This window comes from Pelecanus crispus, chromosome 8, assembly GCF_030463565.1.
Source record: "Pelecanus crispus isolate bPelCri1 chromosome 8, bPelCri1.pri, whole genome shotgun sequence".
Classification (NCBI taxonomy): domain Eukaryota; kingdom Metazoa; phylum Chordata; class Aves; order Pelecaniformes; family Pelecanidae; genus Pelecanus; species Pelecanus crispus.
The window spans coordinates 9,945,215-9,965,383 of record NC_134650.1 but is presented as its reverse complement, the minus strand read 5'-3'; the positions used below and the strand labels follow the sequence as shown (position 1 = coordinate 9,965,383).

Sequence of the window (20,169 nt, the reverse complement as noted above, 5' to 3'; positions counted from 1 at the left end):
CATTTGAAGTGTTCTAGTCTTTAATAAAAGGATTGCTGTTACATAATGCCCATGGAAATATCTCCTGAAAAGTCAAGTTTGGGTGCTCCAATTACCGCAGTTAGAAAGGATTCCTGCTTCACAGTCACTTATCAGGGATCTAGTGTCACATCTAATTGAAAAAGAGAAAAGTGCTACAATGGAAGTAGGAGACACCTTGATTTTAAAAAGATAAGGTGTGGTAGTTTCTACCCATGAGCAGCTGCCCTTTATGTTTTTCAAATAAATGAAAAATAAAACAGCCCTTCCCCCAGAATATCTAAACGATGTCAAGCTGTGATATGTTGTTACCCTCTATTGTTATGAGGATGTCATGAATTCATGGAAAAATAGTACATGGATGAAGATAGAGTGCATTTTGTGAATTTCCCAGAGGAGCTTTCAGAACTGTGCTCCCAAAATTGCAAAAAGAAGAAAACATGGGGAAAACTGTCATTAAAATTTGATACAGATTTGTGTGGAAAAAAAAAATGTTCTGTTACAGCAAACAGATAAGGGAGAAAAGTTCAGATGGAAATTCTCCAACCACCATGAGAGTTGACTCTTATTTGGAGAGTTAGACCAACCACTTTCTAAAGGTTTGAGGTTTCTCTCCAGACCTCAGAGGAATTGGAGTACAGTTATGCAAGTAGAAAAACCTTAGCTACTCTATTTGGCAGAAACTTCACGGCTACCAGTACAGGAGAACAGGCAGTAGCACTCAAATAGGCAATGAATATTCATAGATAATGAGCATTCATTACATTTCAATTTGCTTTGCTGGCCACCATGTCACTAATACAATGGCATCATAGGGGAGAAGAATGACATTAGGATTAGAGAAACGTTTGAGAGATACTGCACCTTATGGTGGTGAAGTTTTGCCAGACATTGTTTTTCCAACCTTCCAAAATGTGCACACCAGCAACTGACAAAACATTATATAACTGTAATATGATTAATATTATTTCTGAACAGATTCCTCTAACTTAGCTTTTTTATTAGAGGATACCTTTATTGTTGTTATGTTGGGAAAAGATGTTTTTTCACTCCAGTCCCCTGCTGATTCGGGCAGAGTACAAAGGAAAAGGATTTTGTGAATTGTGGTTTGTAAATGAAGGCCAAGAACTAGTGATTTTTTGAGAACTCATCTGGATGTCACAAAAGGTCATGATTATCAAAGAACGGTGTTAATAGCAGTTTGCAGGTATCTGGACACTTCCAAATGTTTCATGTTAGGCACCCCACTATTCAAATACCCTAAAGCAATCGAAGATTATGAAAGGTCTCTGTTCCCATGGAACTTATGTCCAAAGCTGTGAATCAGCTAAGTGCTAACAATCTCAGGATTAAAGTTTTGTTTGGATGAAAATTTTCCACCAAATTGTCATTTAGAATATTCTGATTAGAAATCTTCACAAATAATGAACTCGGTATTTTTTGCATCTCGGGATGCACATCATCTCATTGAACTGAGAGAAGACTGGTGTAAGCATTCAAGTCTCTCTTACTGTCCATTGCGGGGTGCCTGCCAAGTGTTTCCCCAGCAAAATGAGTATTTGACAAAGCTGCTCCACATCCAAGGAAATAAGTTAATAGCATAAACCAGGAAACTGATGCAGAAAATGGAACCCACCAGGGTGGGATATTTGGAGTGGTTATTCTAATCTGGGTTGCCATCTGAAAATTATTAATGTTAGTAGTAAAGAATAAAAATAAACTACTAATAATTAATATTGGAATGGAGACAAGCTTTGTGTTTGGCCCAAATCCAGAATACAAGATTTTCAGGAGTGCATGGCATTGCAAAAAGTGTGCTTTCATTAAAGCCAGTAGTACAACTTCATAAAGTGTTTTTTAAAATCTTAGCCCAAACTGCTTGCTGAGCATAACCAGAAAGCTTTGTGTGTCACAATTAGTCCTTTCTGCTTCCCACCTTCATTCCATGAATTTATAGTTCTCTTTGTGATAAAACAAATCTTTAGCATGGAAGTGACTGTAATGTAAGCAGTGCTGGTTTATGACCTCATTGAGGAGAGCGAATAGGGTTAGGAAGTTTACGAAAAAGTTCAAGAATAAAGTTTTGTGAAAAACTTGTCTGAAATTTAGCAGTTTAAATTTATTTCTCAAAAGTAATTGAAACATTTAGACCTGCAAGTTAAGGTACAAGGGCCACTGTGAGATGCTTAACAAAACACTGTCCTTCATGAAGTGGATGTTTAGGACTTTCTGAACTTCTAATCCATTTTTGTGAGTCAAATGGTCACCCAAAAGTGTAGGTACCCCAAAGCGATCTTTTTGGAAATTCTTGGACCTAAAGCCAAACTCTCAAAGCACCAAGGTGCCTAAAGCTGTAGGTAGGTATTTAGTGGGATTTTTAAAACTCTGGCTACAGAATTTCTATGCCTGTCTGCCAGGTATTTTGAAAATTCTGTTAGGTGCTTACCGGAACCACTGAATAGCTGGGTGCTTCCAAAAATGTGGTCCCAAATACTGCAGGAACCTGCGTGCTTTTTACTGTACTACTGTTGAAGTGTCTGTTAGCAATGGGAGTATAAAGAAATTCAAAATTAATTATGTTTGGTTAATACCATATCATTATGGTTTTGTAGCAACTCTCTCAGAGGTTCTGTATCTATCCCATATAAAATCAAAGTGCATTTCCCACAGAGGTCCCTTTTGGGTTGTGAAATGGCAGCAGACATACTAGCTCTCTCCTGCTGTTGGAGACTGAACAGATAGCTCGCATTGCTCTTTGCTGAACACCCGGGCTTGCATATGGAATTCATAGGTTTGGTGTTACCTGATCCATGCTGAGAGGGAAGGCCAGCACTTGGAGGTAAATTGCAGGCCTGACCGCAACGCTGCTCATCTTTCGAGCTGCAGCTTTAGTTTGTGGGCTGGGGTTTGAGGTCACAGCGCTTTGCCGCAGTATATTCAGGTGAGAGCATCCCTCGACTTCCTGGGCTCTTTGAGGAGGTGAAGAGAGGGGAAAAAAAATATTTCTGACCAGGTTTGGTTCTCTGAGGCCCTGAAAGGTAAAGCAACTCTGATTAGGGGCCCTTTGGGGAAAATTATCCCCTTCCTGGGATTATGACCTTGAAGGTGATGGCAAGTGCTGCCTCCTTGTTCAGCCCTGAGTCGGAGCAGAGGTGCCTGCTGGAAAGCCCAGTCAATGTGCTGGTGCCTGTTCAATATCAGCTACCAGATATCTTTTATGGGGTTGCTTCTGGCTGCTTTGTACCTATGATATCGTCTTGCCAAGGTCCCTTGGTACTTTTGGGGGCCAGCATGGAACTCCTGGGTCTCCAGGCTTCCAGAGATGTCTGCCTGTCCTGTGCTCGTTGTATAGCAGAAAGAGGATCCTAGTTTAGGCAGACTGACTCACCCAGCCAGAGCTGGAGTCTGACTTTTTACATGCTGCAATGCCTTAGGTAGGTGGTCTGAATATGGCCCTAAATAAATAAATAAAAACATAGCATGACTTTATCAGACACATTGAAAGAACAACTTCTCTAAGCATTTGTAGGCTTGAGTCCAAAGTATTCACTCCTCAGATTTTCAGCATGCTGGTTTTATGTGGTGTCATTGCTGGACAGATACTATGAACTATAAATACATTTTTATGCTTGTGTTTTTTCAAGTAAAGCCTAAACGGCTGGGAGGGGGTGCTTGACCCTGCATTCAGAGCAGCACAAAGAACAGAGGAGGAAACAGTCTGAAAGACACTGCACAGGAGAGACAAGGGGGTCTCAGTCTTTGCAATGCAATCAGGGCTTCTGCTTGAAATGCAATTCAGGTTACGTCGCCTCCATTGCTGTCCCACTGCCATCACAAACATGGGCTGAGTATTATATTGCATTCCTGAATCAAACGTCCCTAATAATAATGATGATGATAATATCAATTGAATTATTTTGTTTATTTTTCTTATCCACCCTTCCCATCCCAGGTAGTCATTAGTTTGTAGTGTATTTCTGGCCAGGACAGCAATTTAGTTAAATCTTCTGATCACTGGGATGCTTTTCTTACAGAAGAGCCAGATTCCCTACCTTTTCCCTTGGCCCAGGGCCTGGAAACCAGAGGCCATCCGTCGGACCCTGGTCTCTCTGTTGGCAGCTCTGAGTAACCTGTCATGGAGACAGCCTGAGCACAGTTTTTGCACATGATGAATATGGATCTTTGCTGCATCTGGCAGGCTGCAGCAATGAATGCAGAAGACTGTCATTAATAGATAATAAAAGCAGAAAGCAACATTAATGGGAATAAGCTTTTCTTTTACTGGGACTGATTATTACTTTTTTGTTCTTGGCCTGTGACTAGATCGAGCTGCAAATAACAGCTACCAATGCTGTGTACATGCATGTGTTTTGTTGTTGGCTGGTTTTTAATCTGGAATATTTAACCATGATATCTTCAAAGTGCGATTGTGTCATACATTCTCATACGCTAATAGGTTTCAAAGATGAAGAGTCTTGCTGCTTTATGTTTAGTCATGCCTTCATCTATAAATTTATGGCAGTATTATGGCTTAATGAATTGAACAAGTCCCAGAACAACAACAAAAATGCTTTTTTGTTTGAATTTAGATTTTGCATACTTTGTTCTTCCAACAAATAATAAAACCAATATGTTTCTTTAGTGGTAAACTTCAGGCTAACTTCATCTCACATTACGAATCAAGTACTCAAGGATATGTGTGTGCAGATATACGTATGTGTGTGCGTGTGTGTGGTAAACAGGCGCTTTCAGTCGTGGTGCTAGACATAGGCTGAACATTCGTATTCTGCTAGCAATAGGCAAACCTCCGAGAACAGATGGAGCAGAGTTCAGCACAAAGGTTTAATCCTATCAGGATGATTCCTGTATGGCCATCTGGATAATCCGGCGCACAAATTCAGTGCCTGTTAAAAATACAACGTAGGCCAAGATTAGCGTCACAGATTTTCCACTAGACTTGTTCATATTTGACTTTATGATTCTCAGACTCCAGAAAATTGCATTAGAGAGCAGCCTGTGATTTGTGAGAGAAATCAGACGAGGAATAAGAACTCTTAGGGTACTTGAATTTCCCTTGAAGAAACTGGATTACAGGCACTCCCTGTCCCTGCCACAACTGCTTTGTGTTTCTACGCGGGTTGTTCTGTTTCTGAAAGACTATTACTGCGAGCTCTCTGTTGTGGGCAGACTTTCTCAATTCTGCTGAACAAAGAGACTTCAGCTAAAAGCCAATTTTAATTGGGGCTCTTGTTTTTATCAGGATGAAATAAATTCTTTGTTTGCTGTAGAATCCATCTCAGGTGAACTTCTGATGTTTTGCTATATAATATAGTGGGGGTTTCAACTGATTTTGGGGGGGGTGCAGTTCTGTTTTTTTCTTTGTGATAGTGAAAGATTCTGTGAAAGCTTAATTGATACTAATATTTAGTGAGAATTTAGATTTAGATGGAACTCTACATTTCATCTAGAATAGCTGCTGTGTATCATCGACTAAACCTTGCCAGTGTGGCCATAATGTACCAGTGTACGTCTGAACGTCAAGACTCGCTGCTGTTATGCTTGGGATGCTGAGCTTTTTATACCTTGCAGGGATGGGATGCTGTGGCTTAGGAGCTTTTGTCTATTATGTTCTGACTCTAGAGAGATTTGCTGTGAGAGATTTATAGTTTTGTTAAGGTACTGATAGAAAATAAAAGAGAGAAAATGAGACTAGGGTGATGGTGTAACAAAACATGAATTTAGAAATAGGACCCACCTGCCCTTCTGTTAGGTTGGGATTCAGCAAAACAGTAAACCACAGGGTTAACATTAAGCAAATGACTGGTTCCATCCTATAAAATGCTTTGCTAGTTCAGGACCTTAGTTGGCAGCACTGAAGGACCAGTCAGTTAAATTAAGTAGGTTTTGGGGTATGTGAGCTATGCAGCAATGTTTGTTTTGACAAACTTTTAGGGTTGATTTATATTACACATTTTGGGCTTCCATTTGCAAGGTTGCCTTCATCCTCACACCGAAATTGCATCAGTGCAACTATTTTTAAACTGTAGCGTACTTAAACAGATGCAGTCTCCTTTCTGGACATGCTTATTGTTTTTAAAATAGTCATATTGGCTCTGTAACTTCATCAGCGGAAGTTAAATCAGTAGGAAGCCATTGAAATTGAAATGGGAGAGGCATATAGGACTTTTTCACTGTCTTACTAACAAAGCTTTTAAAGTCCACATTCAGATAAAACAGTGCAATCCCGTGCATATATCGCACCTTAGCCCCTTGCATACTATTGCCTTTAGCTTCCCATCTTTTAGGAATACTGTTCCTGCGCCTTTGCAAATGACCCCACGGGATGGAGGAAGGAGTGAAGAAATTGAGGTGCAATAATGTGGGGGCTCAGAGTAAAGCATTTATCTTGCTTGGGGTCAAAATGTGCCTGTGCATCCCTGAGGGAGAAGAGCGCGCTGCAGCAGTCCCTGGTTTGATGCTTGGGTCTGAGCAAACCTGGGGACAAGTTGTGGAGCTGGAAGCACTGCCAATACTTGGTAGGCCCTATGTGACATTCTTGGATGTGCTGTTTCTTCTCTTGATCCAGTGTGTGTATAACCTCTGTGCAGCCGAGCTGCCCAAGGTAACAGAGACCGCGTCAGTGCTGGAGCTGAGTAGCTGCACTGGTTTATGCGGAGTGCTATGTTTGGCCAAGACCACCCACAACAGTTTCTTCATGGCTGATTCAAAATGAAAATCTTCCAACTTTGGGGCAGAAATAATGAATGCAAAAATTGTAGCTCAAGATCTGCTTGAAATTTCCTTGAAATAAAAAATCAGAACAGTGCGTCAAAAAATTTCACAATAAAATTTTTAAGCTTCTTTTTATAGATATATATAAAAAATATGTATTCATAGAGAGAGAGTGTGTATAGATTTTTTCAGGAAAAATAATATGTGTGGTTTTTTTCTATATATATATTTTTTAATTTAACCAAATTTTTAAGTGTTTTTGCAACATTGCATTTTTCCTGGGGAATTTATTATTTGCCAAAGAAACATGACAGAGCTCTCCTTTGGACGTCAAGTTTTACTGACATGCAGTGAGATGCTAAGGACTCTTACTGTTTTAGTAATTTTTGGAAAGCAGGAGGTACCTCCTAAAGTAAAAAACAAACAAGCAAAAAAACCCCCAGAACTTCCTCCGTGATGTGAAAGGGTTTAAAAGAATGAACGAAAATGCATTTCTTGCAATCATACAGACATAACTAATTTTTTTTTAATGGAAATATTTTAAATAAAATACACAGCAAATTGTTCTGTAACACATCTCTCATTATTCAGGATTGCCTCCTTTTTCCATGCAATCATTTTTCAGGCAGTGATCAACAGCTGGGAACTTTGGAAGTCATTAAGGAAAGAGAAACACAGAGGTCTCCATGAAATGTAACTTTGCTAGCTGAGGCATCAGCAAGGATAAAAGAGAAACACTGGCTTAAGTATTGATTGTAGGTGGAATATTATCCCAGGTAACTTACATTTTCAATTCCCATTAATGGGAACTGAGCATCCAAAATGTTAGGCAGAAAATCACAGCCAATACCTTTAATTTCACTGCTTGAGAACAGAAACAAAGGCAACCTTCCCTCCCTCCCCACAACCTGGAGGGATTGCACGGCGGGTATATTTTTGGTTCGGTGATTTCACCCAGTGCAGACGTCACGAACAAGCAGGAGGAGGTTGCCATTTTTGGCAGGGTGTTGTAATCTTTAAAACATGCAAATGGTAGGTCCCAACTATCAAGATGCTGTAAAGGAGGGAGCTGGGAAGGGGGAGCAGGGCATCGCATCCTCGTGCCTGTGTTGCATAAAGCTGCATGAGTTATCTCCTCGAGAGGGAAACCTCTGTTACCCTGTTTCCTGCACAGCAGCTGCTTATTGTCACGAGAGAATAGGAGAGAGAGCAGTCTGCGATACGAAAAAGGAAAGCAGGAAGATCATCACTTTACTAAGATAAACAGCAAACGCATTGTTTAGCTTAAGAGCGAAGATTTAATGCTCCAGCACAATATGTAAAAACTCTGCCGCATTCCCTTTCCCTGAAGTGTCTATGACTAACCCTTTGGGCTGGTCCTGTGGACTTTTCCCATCCAGGCTGGTTTGGTAAACTTCAGTTGCTTTCGGTTGCTTGTGCTGGATGCAGCTCCGGCAATGCCTCCGCACACTAGGCTGGAATGGTGCCACTGATGGACACACAAACTTTTTAGGGCTCACCCTTTCAGCATGCTAAAAGTAGGTGAGCAGATGATGACAACCCCTGCTTCTCAGGAATGAGAATATTATTTTTGAAAAAAAATCCCCAAAAACCCCACCCAACCAAAAAACCCCCCAAACCCAAAACCAAACAAGACAGCTCAACTCCCCCCACCCCCCAAATATTTGATTCGTTATCTCAGTGGTCTCTCCATTGGCAGCTCTGTGTAACCTGTCATCGAGACAGCCTGAGCACAGTTTTTGCACATGATGAATTTTGCAAAAAATGATAATTTTCAGTTCTGGAAAGAAACCCACTCCCTCCATGATAAAATCGATCTGTTAAGTGCTTAATGTGGAAAATCCACAATAAACAGTGATGAATGGAATAACCCTCCTCCCTGTATAACACCTATGTAAACCTGTAATTTGAGAAGGGAAGAAACAATGTTTTTCTCCCCTTTTACGGAGAAACATACCTTGCCAAACTAAAAATGTTGATCAGAACGGCCTTGAGCATCCCAACAAGTGCTGCAAACCTTCAGATCCAGAGTGCTGTGGGAAAGGAATTTAGGCGCAGATCATTCCTGGGCACTGCCTTGCTCAGAGTCACTAACCCTGCGTGACTTCAACAGCTATCCGGTACCTGAGGGAAGACCTACACCAGATGATATAAAAATGCTGTAGAAATCCCAGAGTTAGCACTGAGTCACTGCTACATTTGACTCTCTGCAACACTGAGTAGACATAGCAGCTCAGTTCGTGAAATCAGCATATTGGCACTAGTTTGTTGGCTCCGCTGCTGCTAGTTCTCATGTCAGGTTGGATGAGCTCTGCACTGCACAGGGTGGTCTACATATAACCTAAGTGTTTTTTGAAATGGGAAACCCCAGTTCCGTATACATTACATAGCTCTTGGCAGCTTTGCACAGAGTACTGCCCAATTATCTTAAAAAATGTAGTTCCTTATTCTGCAACATTTTCAGCTGTGTTTTTGAGCGCTTACTTAAGTGGTTTGTTGAATCACAACTTCAATAAGTCATGGTTTTGAGTGCTTAAAACTGATTTGTCCTGATATTCTGAAAAACAGTAGTTTGGCGAAAGCATTTAACAGGTTGCAGGATCAGAACCATAAACTGTTGGTTAATCTGTGGCTCATTTATATATTTAGCCTGGAATTAGGTTTTACCCAAGAAAAAAATGAAAATTAAATTAAACTCCAGATATTTTCAGTACTACTTCTAAGATGAGACGTAAATTCCCTGTTCCTCTGAATTCCCAGTTTTAACTGCCTTTATGCAACTCTCCTTGCGTACTCTTAAAGCGAAGAAAAATAAAAGGATGTACCCCATCATTTAAACTCCTGTTGTGATGCAGCAACTGTTGTCAGAGCCTCATCTATGGAATAATGGAGAATGAAACCACACTTCATGATAAAAACTGCAGGCGAGGTCATTCTTACAGTCACCAGCACAAACTGGATATTAATCATAGAGCAAATACATTTCAGAAGCTAAATAAGAGTAGTCCCAGAGCCCTGCTGATAGCTGTGCGTCCCACTAATTCACCTCAGTGAGCATTTACCTCTAAGCTCAATTAACCCTCGTTCCAAGGCCACCCATAAACTTTGTGGTAAATATGTTTTTTTCCTCTGGCCTCTGTTTCCTATCAATGGAATAGATCATTTCTGTTGGAGGATAAAATGCTATCTCTGTTTATAAATGCAAGTCCCAAATTAAGACTATGAGATGTCCAGTGGGTGTTTGTGAGGGACTTGACTCAGTAGCTCATTGATTCTGTAAATTCAGATGTTCAATGCTCCTGAGGGTGTCTGCTATTTCTTCTGTCTTCAGGTGCTATTTGAGGCAGATAAAAGTACTCAGGAGGCAGGTGGATGGTGATGTGGGGGAGATGTGTGCAATTGCCTGCACGCAAAGTTAGTTGTTAAACGTGTACAAGAAGCTGTGAGGAGACGTTATTGCTGTTGTTTTGTTATTATTATTATTGTTATTAGTATTATTAGTACCGTTATTATTCTCCCTTCCAAGCTTTGTTCAGAGGCAAATTGGAAATGCGGTAATTAGGCTCTGACTGGTAGTGTAGTACCAGTGTCCTGAGCCAAAGTTCAACACCCTGAAATGAAATTTAAACCAATTAATCTGTTAGATTTTTATCGCTTGTCCGTGTTTTCTCAGCAATTCCCTCAGCACGCGGCCTTTGATCAACTCTCATACAAAAGCTAAAATGTGTGCCTGCTGCTAGCAAGATGGGGCTGACATTAACATGGCACTCATAAAACAATCAGAGCAGTGAAGCCCTCAAACAGACAGGGCATAGTAATATTTAATAAAAGCGCACACATAATCTTCAGAATTAGCATTTTGTGCCTTGCAGTACCTTTGGGAGAAGAGCTTTTATTTGTGGAGTGATCATTATTATAACAAAGAAGAGCTACCTAATAATTTCCACTTTAACTCTGCAATATGCCACGAGCATTTCTGAACCATTATGCTAAACTGTGGCGGGGTAATCATTTTATTGTCACAGTTTGAAGGAAGAAAAATCCCCTGTATATCAGTAGCTAGGGGAGTATGGGAACACAGGAACACACAGCACACAACGAGAAACTTTTTCTTGTCACTACCTGTGTGCTGAAGTTGGTACCTACCATCCTTTGTATGGAAGATGGTAAGATTTTAACAATACATATTCTGAGAAAAGATGAAGATTTCAAAAGAACATTGTTTCTCTTGAAACCAAAAAATTAAGGGTTTTGCTCATAAATCCTTAAAATTTATCGATAGAGACCTTAGCTTTGAAGTCAGTGGCAAAATTCTCACTGGCTTCAATAAGTTTGAGAGTGCAGTGCCTCCCTTTAACATCTAAATCTGTTAACTCAAACCACAGGAGCAGCACAATGGAACATGTCAGATGTTAACACTGATTTGCCTTGATATTATGGAAAGAAGAACAGCAGCTCATTAAGACTCATAACCATTAGGTATTTTCAGCAGGTGGAGGATGTGGCCACATCACCTTCAGCAAGGAGCTGCAAGGTCCATGCCTGCAGTTGGAGGGGTAATATTTAGTTTTTCCACAGTCCAGCGACTGTTCTGAAAACATGCAGCAAATGTAATACACTCATGCTAAAGAGTCTTAAAATCTTATCTGGTAGTTAGGCTACCAAACTCTTTTGGTTCTGGTTGTGGTTGGCTGCCAGCTGTTCATTTTAAAAAAATGTTTATATGTGTAAGAATGTGTAATTATTCTTTTTTATTATAATTATTCTCTGGACTTAAAGTCCGTTCATGTTATCAATCATGTACACTTCATTGCCTTTATTAGAACTGGTCTAAAGTCCTTCACTGCATCTTTTTTATCAGTGAAGTTGCAGACTTCAGCTAAAATCTCTTTTTCTACAGAAAAACATAAATTTCATGTAACTTTTAAATATTTGTTTTAAAAACGCCATTCTAGAAATGATGCTTTGGTGTTACAGAAGGGCAAGTGAAGTGATAATATTTTGAAAAAAAATATTTTGTTTTTCTTGGAAATATTAAAAAGTATTACAGTTAATTCTAGATAGAGATTCTGGAACTTTGCATTCTGCAAAGAAATGTTCTGTTCTTTGGTTTCTCTTGTGACCAAAACAAAATGTAGAAAAATCAAGCTCTCCAATGAAAAGATTTTTCTGCCTAGCTCTGTTTTTCTAGGGTTGCACAGAAGTAAACACCTTCCAGACAGTGCTTTGAAAGTTGCCAAATGATTAACAGAAAAAATATGAAGAGCTGAGGGCCTGAGCTGGCCAGACATTTGTACCAGGGGCATAAATAGAGCTGAGGTCATTGCTTCGCCCCCCTCCCGACGTTACCTGTGGTGACGCCAGCAACTGGGACCCGATTCTTCCGTCATCCCTGGTGCTCCAAGGAAAGGGCCTGGGAAGGGCAAAACTTTAGTAAGACCAATGTCCCAAACGACACTGGCTGTTGCAAATATGTCATTGTATAAACATGTTTTGTGCCTTCAAAACCAGGTAGCAGTCTGGATGCCTCCCTCAGCACGTCTCCTCCGGCTTCCTCGGGATGCAGCCCTTCAGCGCAGCTTCCCTTGCGGGGCCGCACCTTCGTGCAGCCCTTCCAGTCTTCACAGACACTAGCATTTTGAGATAAGAGAAGCTTACGTGTGGGGAAAGTTAGGAAGTCCCACTGGTTTTTGTGACTGGTCCCAAGGGAAAATAATGCACTGAAATCTTTCAGGAATGCACAGTGCTCTCGCTGCTTCTCAGGTAGTGCCTGCAAAGGGTACCAACCTGCCCTGCTTGTTAAACCACCAAGTACTGACTTTTCTTCCTCAGAGGAGATGTCCTGGGCTACTGCCAGCAGTTTTGGTGAGGCACTGATTCAGCACAATTGCTACATATTGAAATAAAATTACACGTGGGAGTGGTCACATTGACTTTGCGGGTGAGAGTGTCCCAGTGAACAACCCACAACCCCAGTGCAGCACAAGGAACTGAGTGTCTGCTCAAAGTCCCCCTGGCTGCCATGGGACTTGGCATGTAGTTGATATCAAGCACATACATGTATCAAATATCAGAACGAAATACATGAGGTAGCACAGACAGTGCAGCACCTTGCACTTCTGAGTGCAATGTAGGTATCACAAAGAACATCACAAGATAAATAGCGAGACCTTTAGCGGGGACCTGTAACTGCAGAACAGTATCTTGCATTCATTTTAAAGATGAATTGAATCTATAATTTTGAAGCCTGCATATGTTTTCTGTTAATGGCTTATGGTCTCAAACAGTTTTTATTCACTGGTATTTAGGAAAAAAATGTTGTTTGTAGTCTTTAAGAAAAGTAGCTTATTCTCTGACACATGGGAAACTGATTATCTTTGGGTTTTATTGTGGGGTGTGTGTCCCCACAATCAACTGGAAATACTGGAAAGGGTGTAATTTGGAAGTGATTTTATTTTTTATTTATGAAAAAGTTCAATTCTGTGAAAGGTCTAGATGGCATTTTGAAAAGCTGCTTTCACTGTAAATCCATTGCTGTGAGCTCGGCTGAAAGGAAAGCATTTGGTTTTGGACTTCGCAATGGTTTTTATGCACAGTTTTATGCAAGTAACTTGAATCCAAATTAAACATATTGAAGTTACTTCTGTGTGCGCACTACATTTTCATGACGGTAATGTTAGGATGTTTCTTTTGTTAGCTCATGTAAAAGTTAATGGCTGTGCTCTGCCAAGTTTGGAGCAGGGTAATGATTTTTTTTCTGCCTGTGTGTTTGTGTTTTTCACTGGAGCTGGCATCCCCATCAGCTTAAGTAGTGGAAAAGTTTGTGCCTGACACAACCTTTTGTAGGTAGGGATGGGGTCTGTTTGTTCCCCGTGCATGTGTTCCATCACGGGTGGTGAGTCTGCAGCAGTGTTTCTGTGGGCACTGCTGAGGGTGACTCAACAGTTCCCTTCCCAGTTCCCTTCCCAGTTCCCTCCTGGTTCCCAGCTCCACGCCCACCTGCCCTGCCCAGGGGCTGGGAGGAGGGAGCTTCTCACCAGCCTCACAGGCTCTTGTAATTAGCTCCAACTGACCAGAACTTCACTAAATAATCGCAAAGATGCATTTTAAAGTAGGCTTCTGTGAATGAATTTACTGTCTTTACAATTAGAAGAATGTAGGGCAGGGGCTGTGTCCACTGGACAGCCACATTAAGTAATTCATGGGTGCAAGGGTGTTGTCCTGGATGGTGCGAACATGTGGGTGGCTTTCACACCCCTATCTTCCTAGTAAATCCTTACCTGATGAAGTGTCTGATTGCTCTCCCTTGAGTACATCATCAAATACTCAAAGTTGCAAATCAAATTAACAGCTCAGCCAGCCTTTTGACCAAGTAGCAATTCACAGCCAAATGCCAGCAACCCTGAAAGAAGAGGTATATATGCAGATATCTATATGCAGCTAATGAAGTCTTGCTGGCTGACACGTGATTGGCATTGCGGAATCAGTGTGCGCAATAGCAGCCCTTCATGTGTTTGCAGCGGAGCCAGCCTCTTCTCTCTGCTGAGGACTGGGTTCATATCTAAAGGAAAGAATCTTTCCTTTCAACGTTGAGGTTGATTGGTGGAGTTTTGCTGCCCCTTAAGGAATCTGTTTTTCATGGCTAATGAAATTGTTGAGGTACCCACTTTACTTGAAATGTTATCTAATGGTATGGTGTCATATTTTCACCTCATGCTGTATTAGCAAGTAGAAGTTGGTGGCATTTGGGATGGAGTTGCTTCTTTTCATCAACCTATATGACCACCCTGAGACTCCACAGCTGACAGTTACCCAGGGCTTTTTGTCTTTTTCAGGTTATTTTTACAGAAATGTTATTCCTGTTGCTTCAGCACAGTTAAATTCTGATGTACTCTGGTACTGCAGAGGAGGAGAATCAGTATGAGGATGTTTATATTGCCCTATCCCACCAATATATGAAGTTCACCATGCTTCTGCTTAGATAGTCTTAAACCAGAAGGTCTGACACCAAGATTTGAGCTTACTACTTCAAGCAGTGCTTGAGTTTTCAACATCCTCTCAGGAGGCACTTAGTACATATGATGCCAAGAAAGTGGCTAGTGAAAGTGGGGACAGACTCCATGAATATGGCAGAATGCATTGCACACACTTCTTAATTATCCAGTAGATGCAACATAAGTGGAACAACTAGATGGCAGGGTTGTAGGTTTTGTTTTTGCTGGTTTTGGTTTGGGTTTTGGGTTGGTTTTTTTTTTGTACTAGCCAAAGCATTAAGTAGGGCAGGGTGGTTTAATACTAGAACAACCTGGATTTGATTGCAGAATAGTTAAAGAAATGCTGAGGGTTACACCCTTTTTTATTTAGCCAATATTTTCCATAATATTTATTGGAGTTTCCTTGGTGAATTTAGGTTATGGTGGATAGTAAAGCAAACTCACTGGAGATTGTTTTATTAACTCAGGTATTGCGCATTTCATATAGACTAAAGATAGGGATTTGCCCTGATTTCCAACTGGTCTCTGCCCATCATGCTGTGATTTTTTTTTTGTTAATGTAGGCTTAAAAAAGTTAATTTTTTTCAATGTAGATGATAAAACCAAACAGAAATTAATTGAGAAAAAGTGCTTCCAAAGCTATAGTTTGAGGTCATGCACATGTACTAGAAAGAACGTGATTGCTGAAATCTTTGTGTTAGTAAGGGGGGAAAATGAAAGGTCCTTTTATTTTATTTTTCTCAAGTCTTCTATCATTAAAATCTGGTTCTAACAGCAGAATACTTCTCTTTTTCATGTGTGTTGAAAAGCAGCTACACCATGTATCAAAGCCATCAGTCCAAGTGAAGGATGGACTACAGGAGGTGCCACTGTCATCATCATAGGAGACAATTTCTTTGATGGGTTACAGGTCATATTCGGCACCATGCTGGTTTGGAGTGAGGTAGGTGTTGTCTGAACGGTAATGTCTAATAGCTTTGTCTAGCTTATAGCTAGCCTGTCCTTTTTCTATGCCACATGCTAAATCAGCAACAAATGTTGAGATGTGAATCCTTTCCTCATTCAGTTTTATGAAAATAATTAGTCAAATTTACCTGTGGCAGAAATCCAATATAGCCAAGGGATTTGCATCTTCTCTCACTGGCCCAGAATTTAGCTCAGTGCCTTTTATTCCAAGAAAAGGGAAGGATAAATGCCTGTGTGAATAATTCTGCATTTAGCACTACAATAGCTAAGGGCCCACAGGAAACAAACGTTTAGGTGATCCTGCTTTCCAGGGAAACTGCCTGCTTGTAGCTGCAGCTCAATGAGGTGGAGATTGCAGAAATTCAGCGCCTCTGAATAGCATATCCTTAAAGTGTAGGTGCTTGGTGTAAGTACCATCTGCATAATAGCAATGAAATACACAGTATTGTATCCACAGTGGAAAATACAGACTCGTCATACCTAGCGGGGGCCTCTGTAGTTTCACAGTAACCCTTTTGTTGTTTCTTATCCATTTTTTGCTGTTGCTGTTCCTCCCAGTTTCTTAAATCCTTTCTTCTCCTGGCACATAATTAAACGCAGAGTTTGATATTCCCCAAAAGCCCGTGGAAAGTTAAAACCCAGGCAGCGTCACCTGAACGGGCACTTCCAGAGCGCAGGGCCATAGAAGTTGGGGCAGAGTTGCCACTGGCTTCACTGGCATGGGAAGGCAGCTCCAAGGAAAGGTTTACATTTTGTATTTATGACTTTTCAAAAGCATTTTGGAGGTTTTATAAGAAATTGTTATTTTCATTATTTTAATACTGAAATAAACATGCTAACAGTCAAAACAGTGTCTCTGAAATAGCTATACAATGCTTACCCAGTGATGTAAGGATCTTCTGATGCTTTGCCTTGTATCCTATAAATATTGAATCAACATTATAGCTTAATTCATATCCAGCACATTCCCCCCTACTGATTCCATTGCACATATGGCAGCATTTTTTCCATATGAAGAGTATCCTCTAATGTCCTTCATGGGCTTCGCTATTCTCTCTCTCTCTCTCTCTCTCATCCTTCCACTTGAGGACAAGAGTGGATGAAAGGGCATTCCAGAAAAGGAGATATATTAAATGAGCCCTATTCTGAAGCCCTTATGTGATCATGAAAGTGCCCCCTGGGTCCAGTGTAAGCATTTTGTGTGTTAGGATTGAAGCCATTATGGCTACAGACATTTAACAGGGAAAGGTGAAGAGGCTGGGAGGAAAGTGCTCCGATTTTGGTACTGCAGAGTTGGATCTTTCATTATAAAATTTGATTCTATTTATTAGTGGAACCCATTAATTGGCAATTTCTAATCTCAAGAGAGTGAGTGCTGGTCAAAACATTGTTGCTGATGGTTGCAAGGCCTTGTCATAAAATTAATAATGTTAGAGGGGGTTTAGACCAAAGTCAGTGTGTTCATTGTGAATGCTATAATGGGCTGCAAGTTGGCTTTGAGTGAAAAATGTTTTTCACTGTTTCTCCCTTACAGAATTTCTTCTCAGTTTCATAACCTATGAGAGCAATAGAAAATCCTGTAGGGGAAAAGAAATTATTTTTAAAAGAAGCAAACAGACATGATAAACAAGTGCAGAAATGCATGAGCTGAGTGATCCCTAAATAATAGTGATCTATAAATAATTCAAATTACACATATGAGCCACATATGAAGTACGAAATAAGTTCTTTCATTTGCTTTCCCATTTCTAAAAATGTCTAGTGCATTTTCAGTACCCAGGAAGAATATTTTTATTTTACCTTCATAGAGTGTAGAATTGAACTGTTGATCTTCAAACCTGGAGCAAGTTCATCCTGAGTTGCCAGTCAGGCCCAGTTTTAACCAAGCCTGGCCAGTTATTTTGCCATTGAATTCAAGAAGAATTTTCAAGTTCATCCTGTTGTTTCATGGATCCAAAGAAAACATGATTTTAACCGAGCCGTAGAAAATCCAAACCAAAACTAGATAGGTGGAAACTAAAGAAAAAGAGTGAGTCTTGCAGAGCATTTTTACATGGATTTTTCTAGCTTCACTTTCAGTTGTAATTGCAGGTGGTTTGGGGGATGAAGTCTAATATTTAAATTAAGCATCATTTTGCCACAGACTTCGCATGGGACCTTGGGCAAATTACATGATCTGCTTAAAGTTCAATTCCCTTTCGCTAACATAGTAATAAGATTAGTCACCTTCTTTGGAGAGGTGCTGTGGAGATAATCATCATAAAGGTCCTGTATTACTCAGATTTTATTATAGCAAAATCCATGTATGTACCTGAGATGCATGGATATTTAAAATATAAATCCTACCACAGTTCAGAAGCCAAGTTAAAAGTAAAAAAAAAAACAAACTTGTTCATTTTAAGAGTGAATTTGTTGCTGTCAAGCAGCATATGTTATAAATAATTTGAAATGTAAATAATATAGTTTTAATTTATTTTACATGTATTCAAGTTTTGTAATTGAAATATTTATATGCTTGAAATGGAGTTGACTGTGTTAAAAAAGGAGGTTTAAAATGGTTTCTGAAACACATATTTATTATTTAAACATATATTTTAGCTGTAAACACTCTAACATAATTACAACCTTTCTCAGCCAGGGAGAACTAAATAAAAACTTAATTTGTCACATTAATTTTGTGCAGAAATGCAGATACCCTAAGCCAGTAGGTTCAATTAATCCTTAACTCCCATATTACTTTATAAAAATGACTTTAAAAGCCCTTGATATTTTTAGAATAGAGGAAAATGGGCCATCTAATGCCTTTTTTTTCAAGGGACTTTCATAACCAACAAACAAACAGCATTGGTATATCGTGTGCACATGCTGAATCTGGACAGACAACTCCCAGCAAATAGTCTGTTTGCCAGATAGACTCTGCCTTTCTGTTTGTCCAGTCCACAAACAGACGGAGTTGTTATTTCCAGGTTTTTACCCAGCATTCTGGGTTTGTGTGTTGTTGCAAATATTCAGAATCTGAGCTGCTGATAAAAATCCTCTGTTGCTTCTCTCTCTTATTGGGGGGCTGAAACTCTGACAGCTGAGTTTCAGGGCAAATACATGATTGTGAAGACAAAATTAGTTTCTTATAAATATTCCACAATATTTGCTTAAAATGAACTATTTCTTCAAACATTTTGCTGCCAAGAACATTCCTCCAGCTGTACAGAGTCAGCTGGAAACAACTTCTTTTTCTTTTATATTAAGAAAAGATGAAGCACTGAAACATCAGTTCTTTTACCTTTATACAGCACCAAAACAGAGGATGATTTTTTGGTTTGGCTTTTTTTCTTTTTTTTTTAATGCTGCTGAATCAAATTCTGTAACACCTTTTTTTTATTTTGCTTTTTATGTTTATTATTGATTTTGGAAGTCTCTGTTTTTGACTGCTTATTTTGGAGGTCTGACTCATTTTTAAAAAATGAGTAGGCACCCTCTTTTTGAAAACCAAGGCTTATTAAGCAGCATCTGGATGCTGGATGCCCAGAATTGAGGCATGCAAAGTCACTGGTCATTTTTAAAAATATAGGTATCTTAAGAGTCCTGTTCTCACTGAAAGCTGTCATTACCTTCAGTTGGTGGGATTTTTCTTCATTGCTGTCCTAATGCTCCTCTTCACACAGAGTCCAAGTTAAATTTATGACTGATTGTCACCATTTCCCTAACCACAAACCAGAGCTCAAGCATGCAAAAATAAACTAGTGACTCAGATTAATGACATCTCCTTATAAAATGTCACTTTTAAAAAAAGAAAGTAACCTGGCACTCTGAAGAGTGTGGAATGATGCTGTATCACACAAGAATGTCTAGAATATATTAGCAAACCACAGAAAGAGGCTTGTTGTACACACTGAAACCAAATGTGTTTCGGATTTTGAAGGACACACACCTCCATTCTGAAGGTCTCTAACTCAGGTTTTAATGCAATCCACAGCATGTCCCAACTGACATGTAAGAGTTTATATCAAACATCTAGTGCAGTTGCCAAGTATCAGACCAATTAACTTGAAAATCCCTTGGGAGAAAGGGTCCAGTTACTAGTTTTATGTCCAACTCCAGATCTCAATTAGCCAAATGCTGGAATGGAAGAGGAAGCTGGATCTGGGATTTTGGCTGGCGGGTTCATCTCCAAATCACAGGTTAATGCCTTGCTCAAGATTTAGATTAAAAAAATGTGTTCAGAAATGTATGTAACTCATATTTACAAATTCTTAGTTCTTGGCATGTCATTGCTATGGTTGTTATGATGTCTGTTAATGCTCCAAGCGTTCCCACCTGTGGTGGGAACATAGAAATGGTCATATGGGGTCAGACATGGAGGTTCATCTAGCTCAGTATCTTGTGTTTGGCGCTGGGCAATGACAGATGTCTATAAAAACAACAGGATGAGCATGTAGTG

The 20,169-nt window shown here is 39.9% G+C and overlaps 1 protein-coding gene across 15 annotated transcripts in view; it reads left to right on the top strand.

The window, feature by feature from the left end:
- EBF1 (EBF transcription factor 1) overlaps positions 1-20,169 on the top strand; it is a 281,895-nt gene that overhangs the window by 194,025 nt on the left and 67,701 nt on the right. For 10 of the 15 annotated variants that reach the window (XM_075715910.1, XM_075715916.1, XM_075715909.1 and 7 more), the window contains one exon: positions 15,578-15,708. In XM_075715910.1, coding sequence (XP_075572025.1) covers positions 15,578-15,708 — 131 coding nt within the window. Of the gene's footprint in view, positions 1-15,574; positions 15,709-20,169 lie in introns of all 15 variants that reach the window. The other 5 variants (XM_075715908.1, XM_075715905.1, XM_075715902.1 and 2 more) reach the window with 1 other exon arrangement.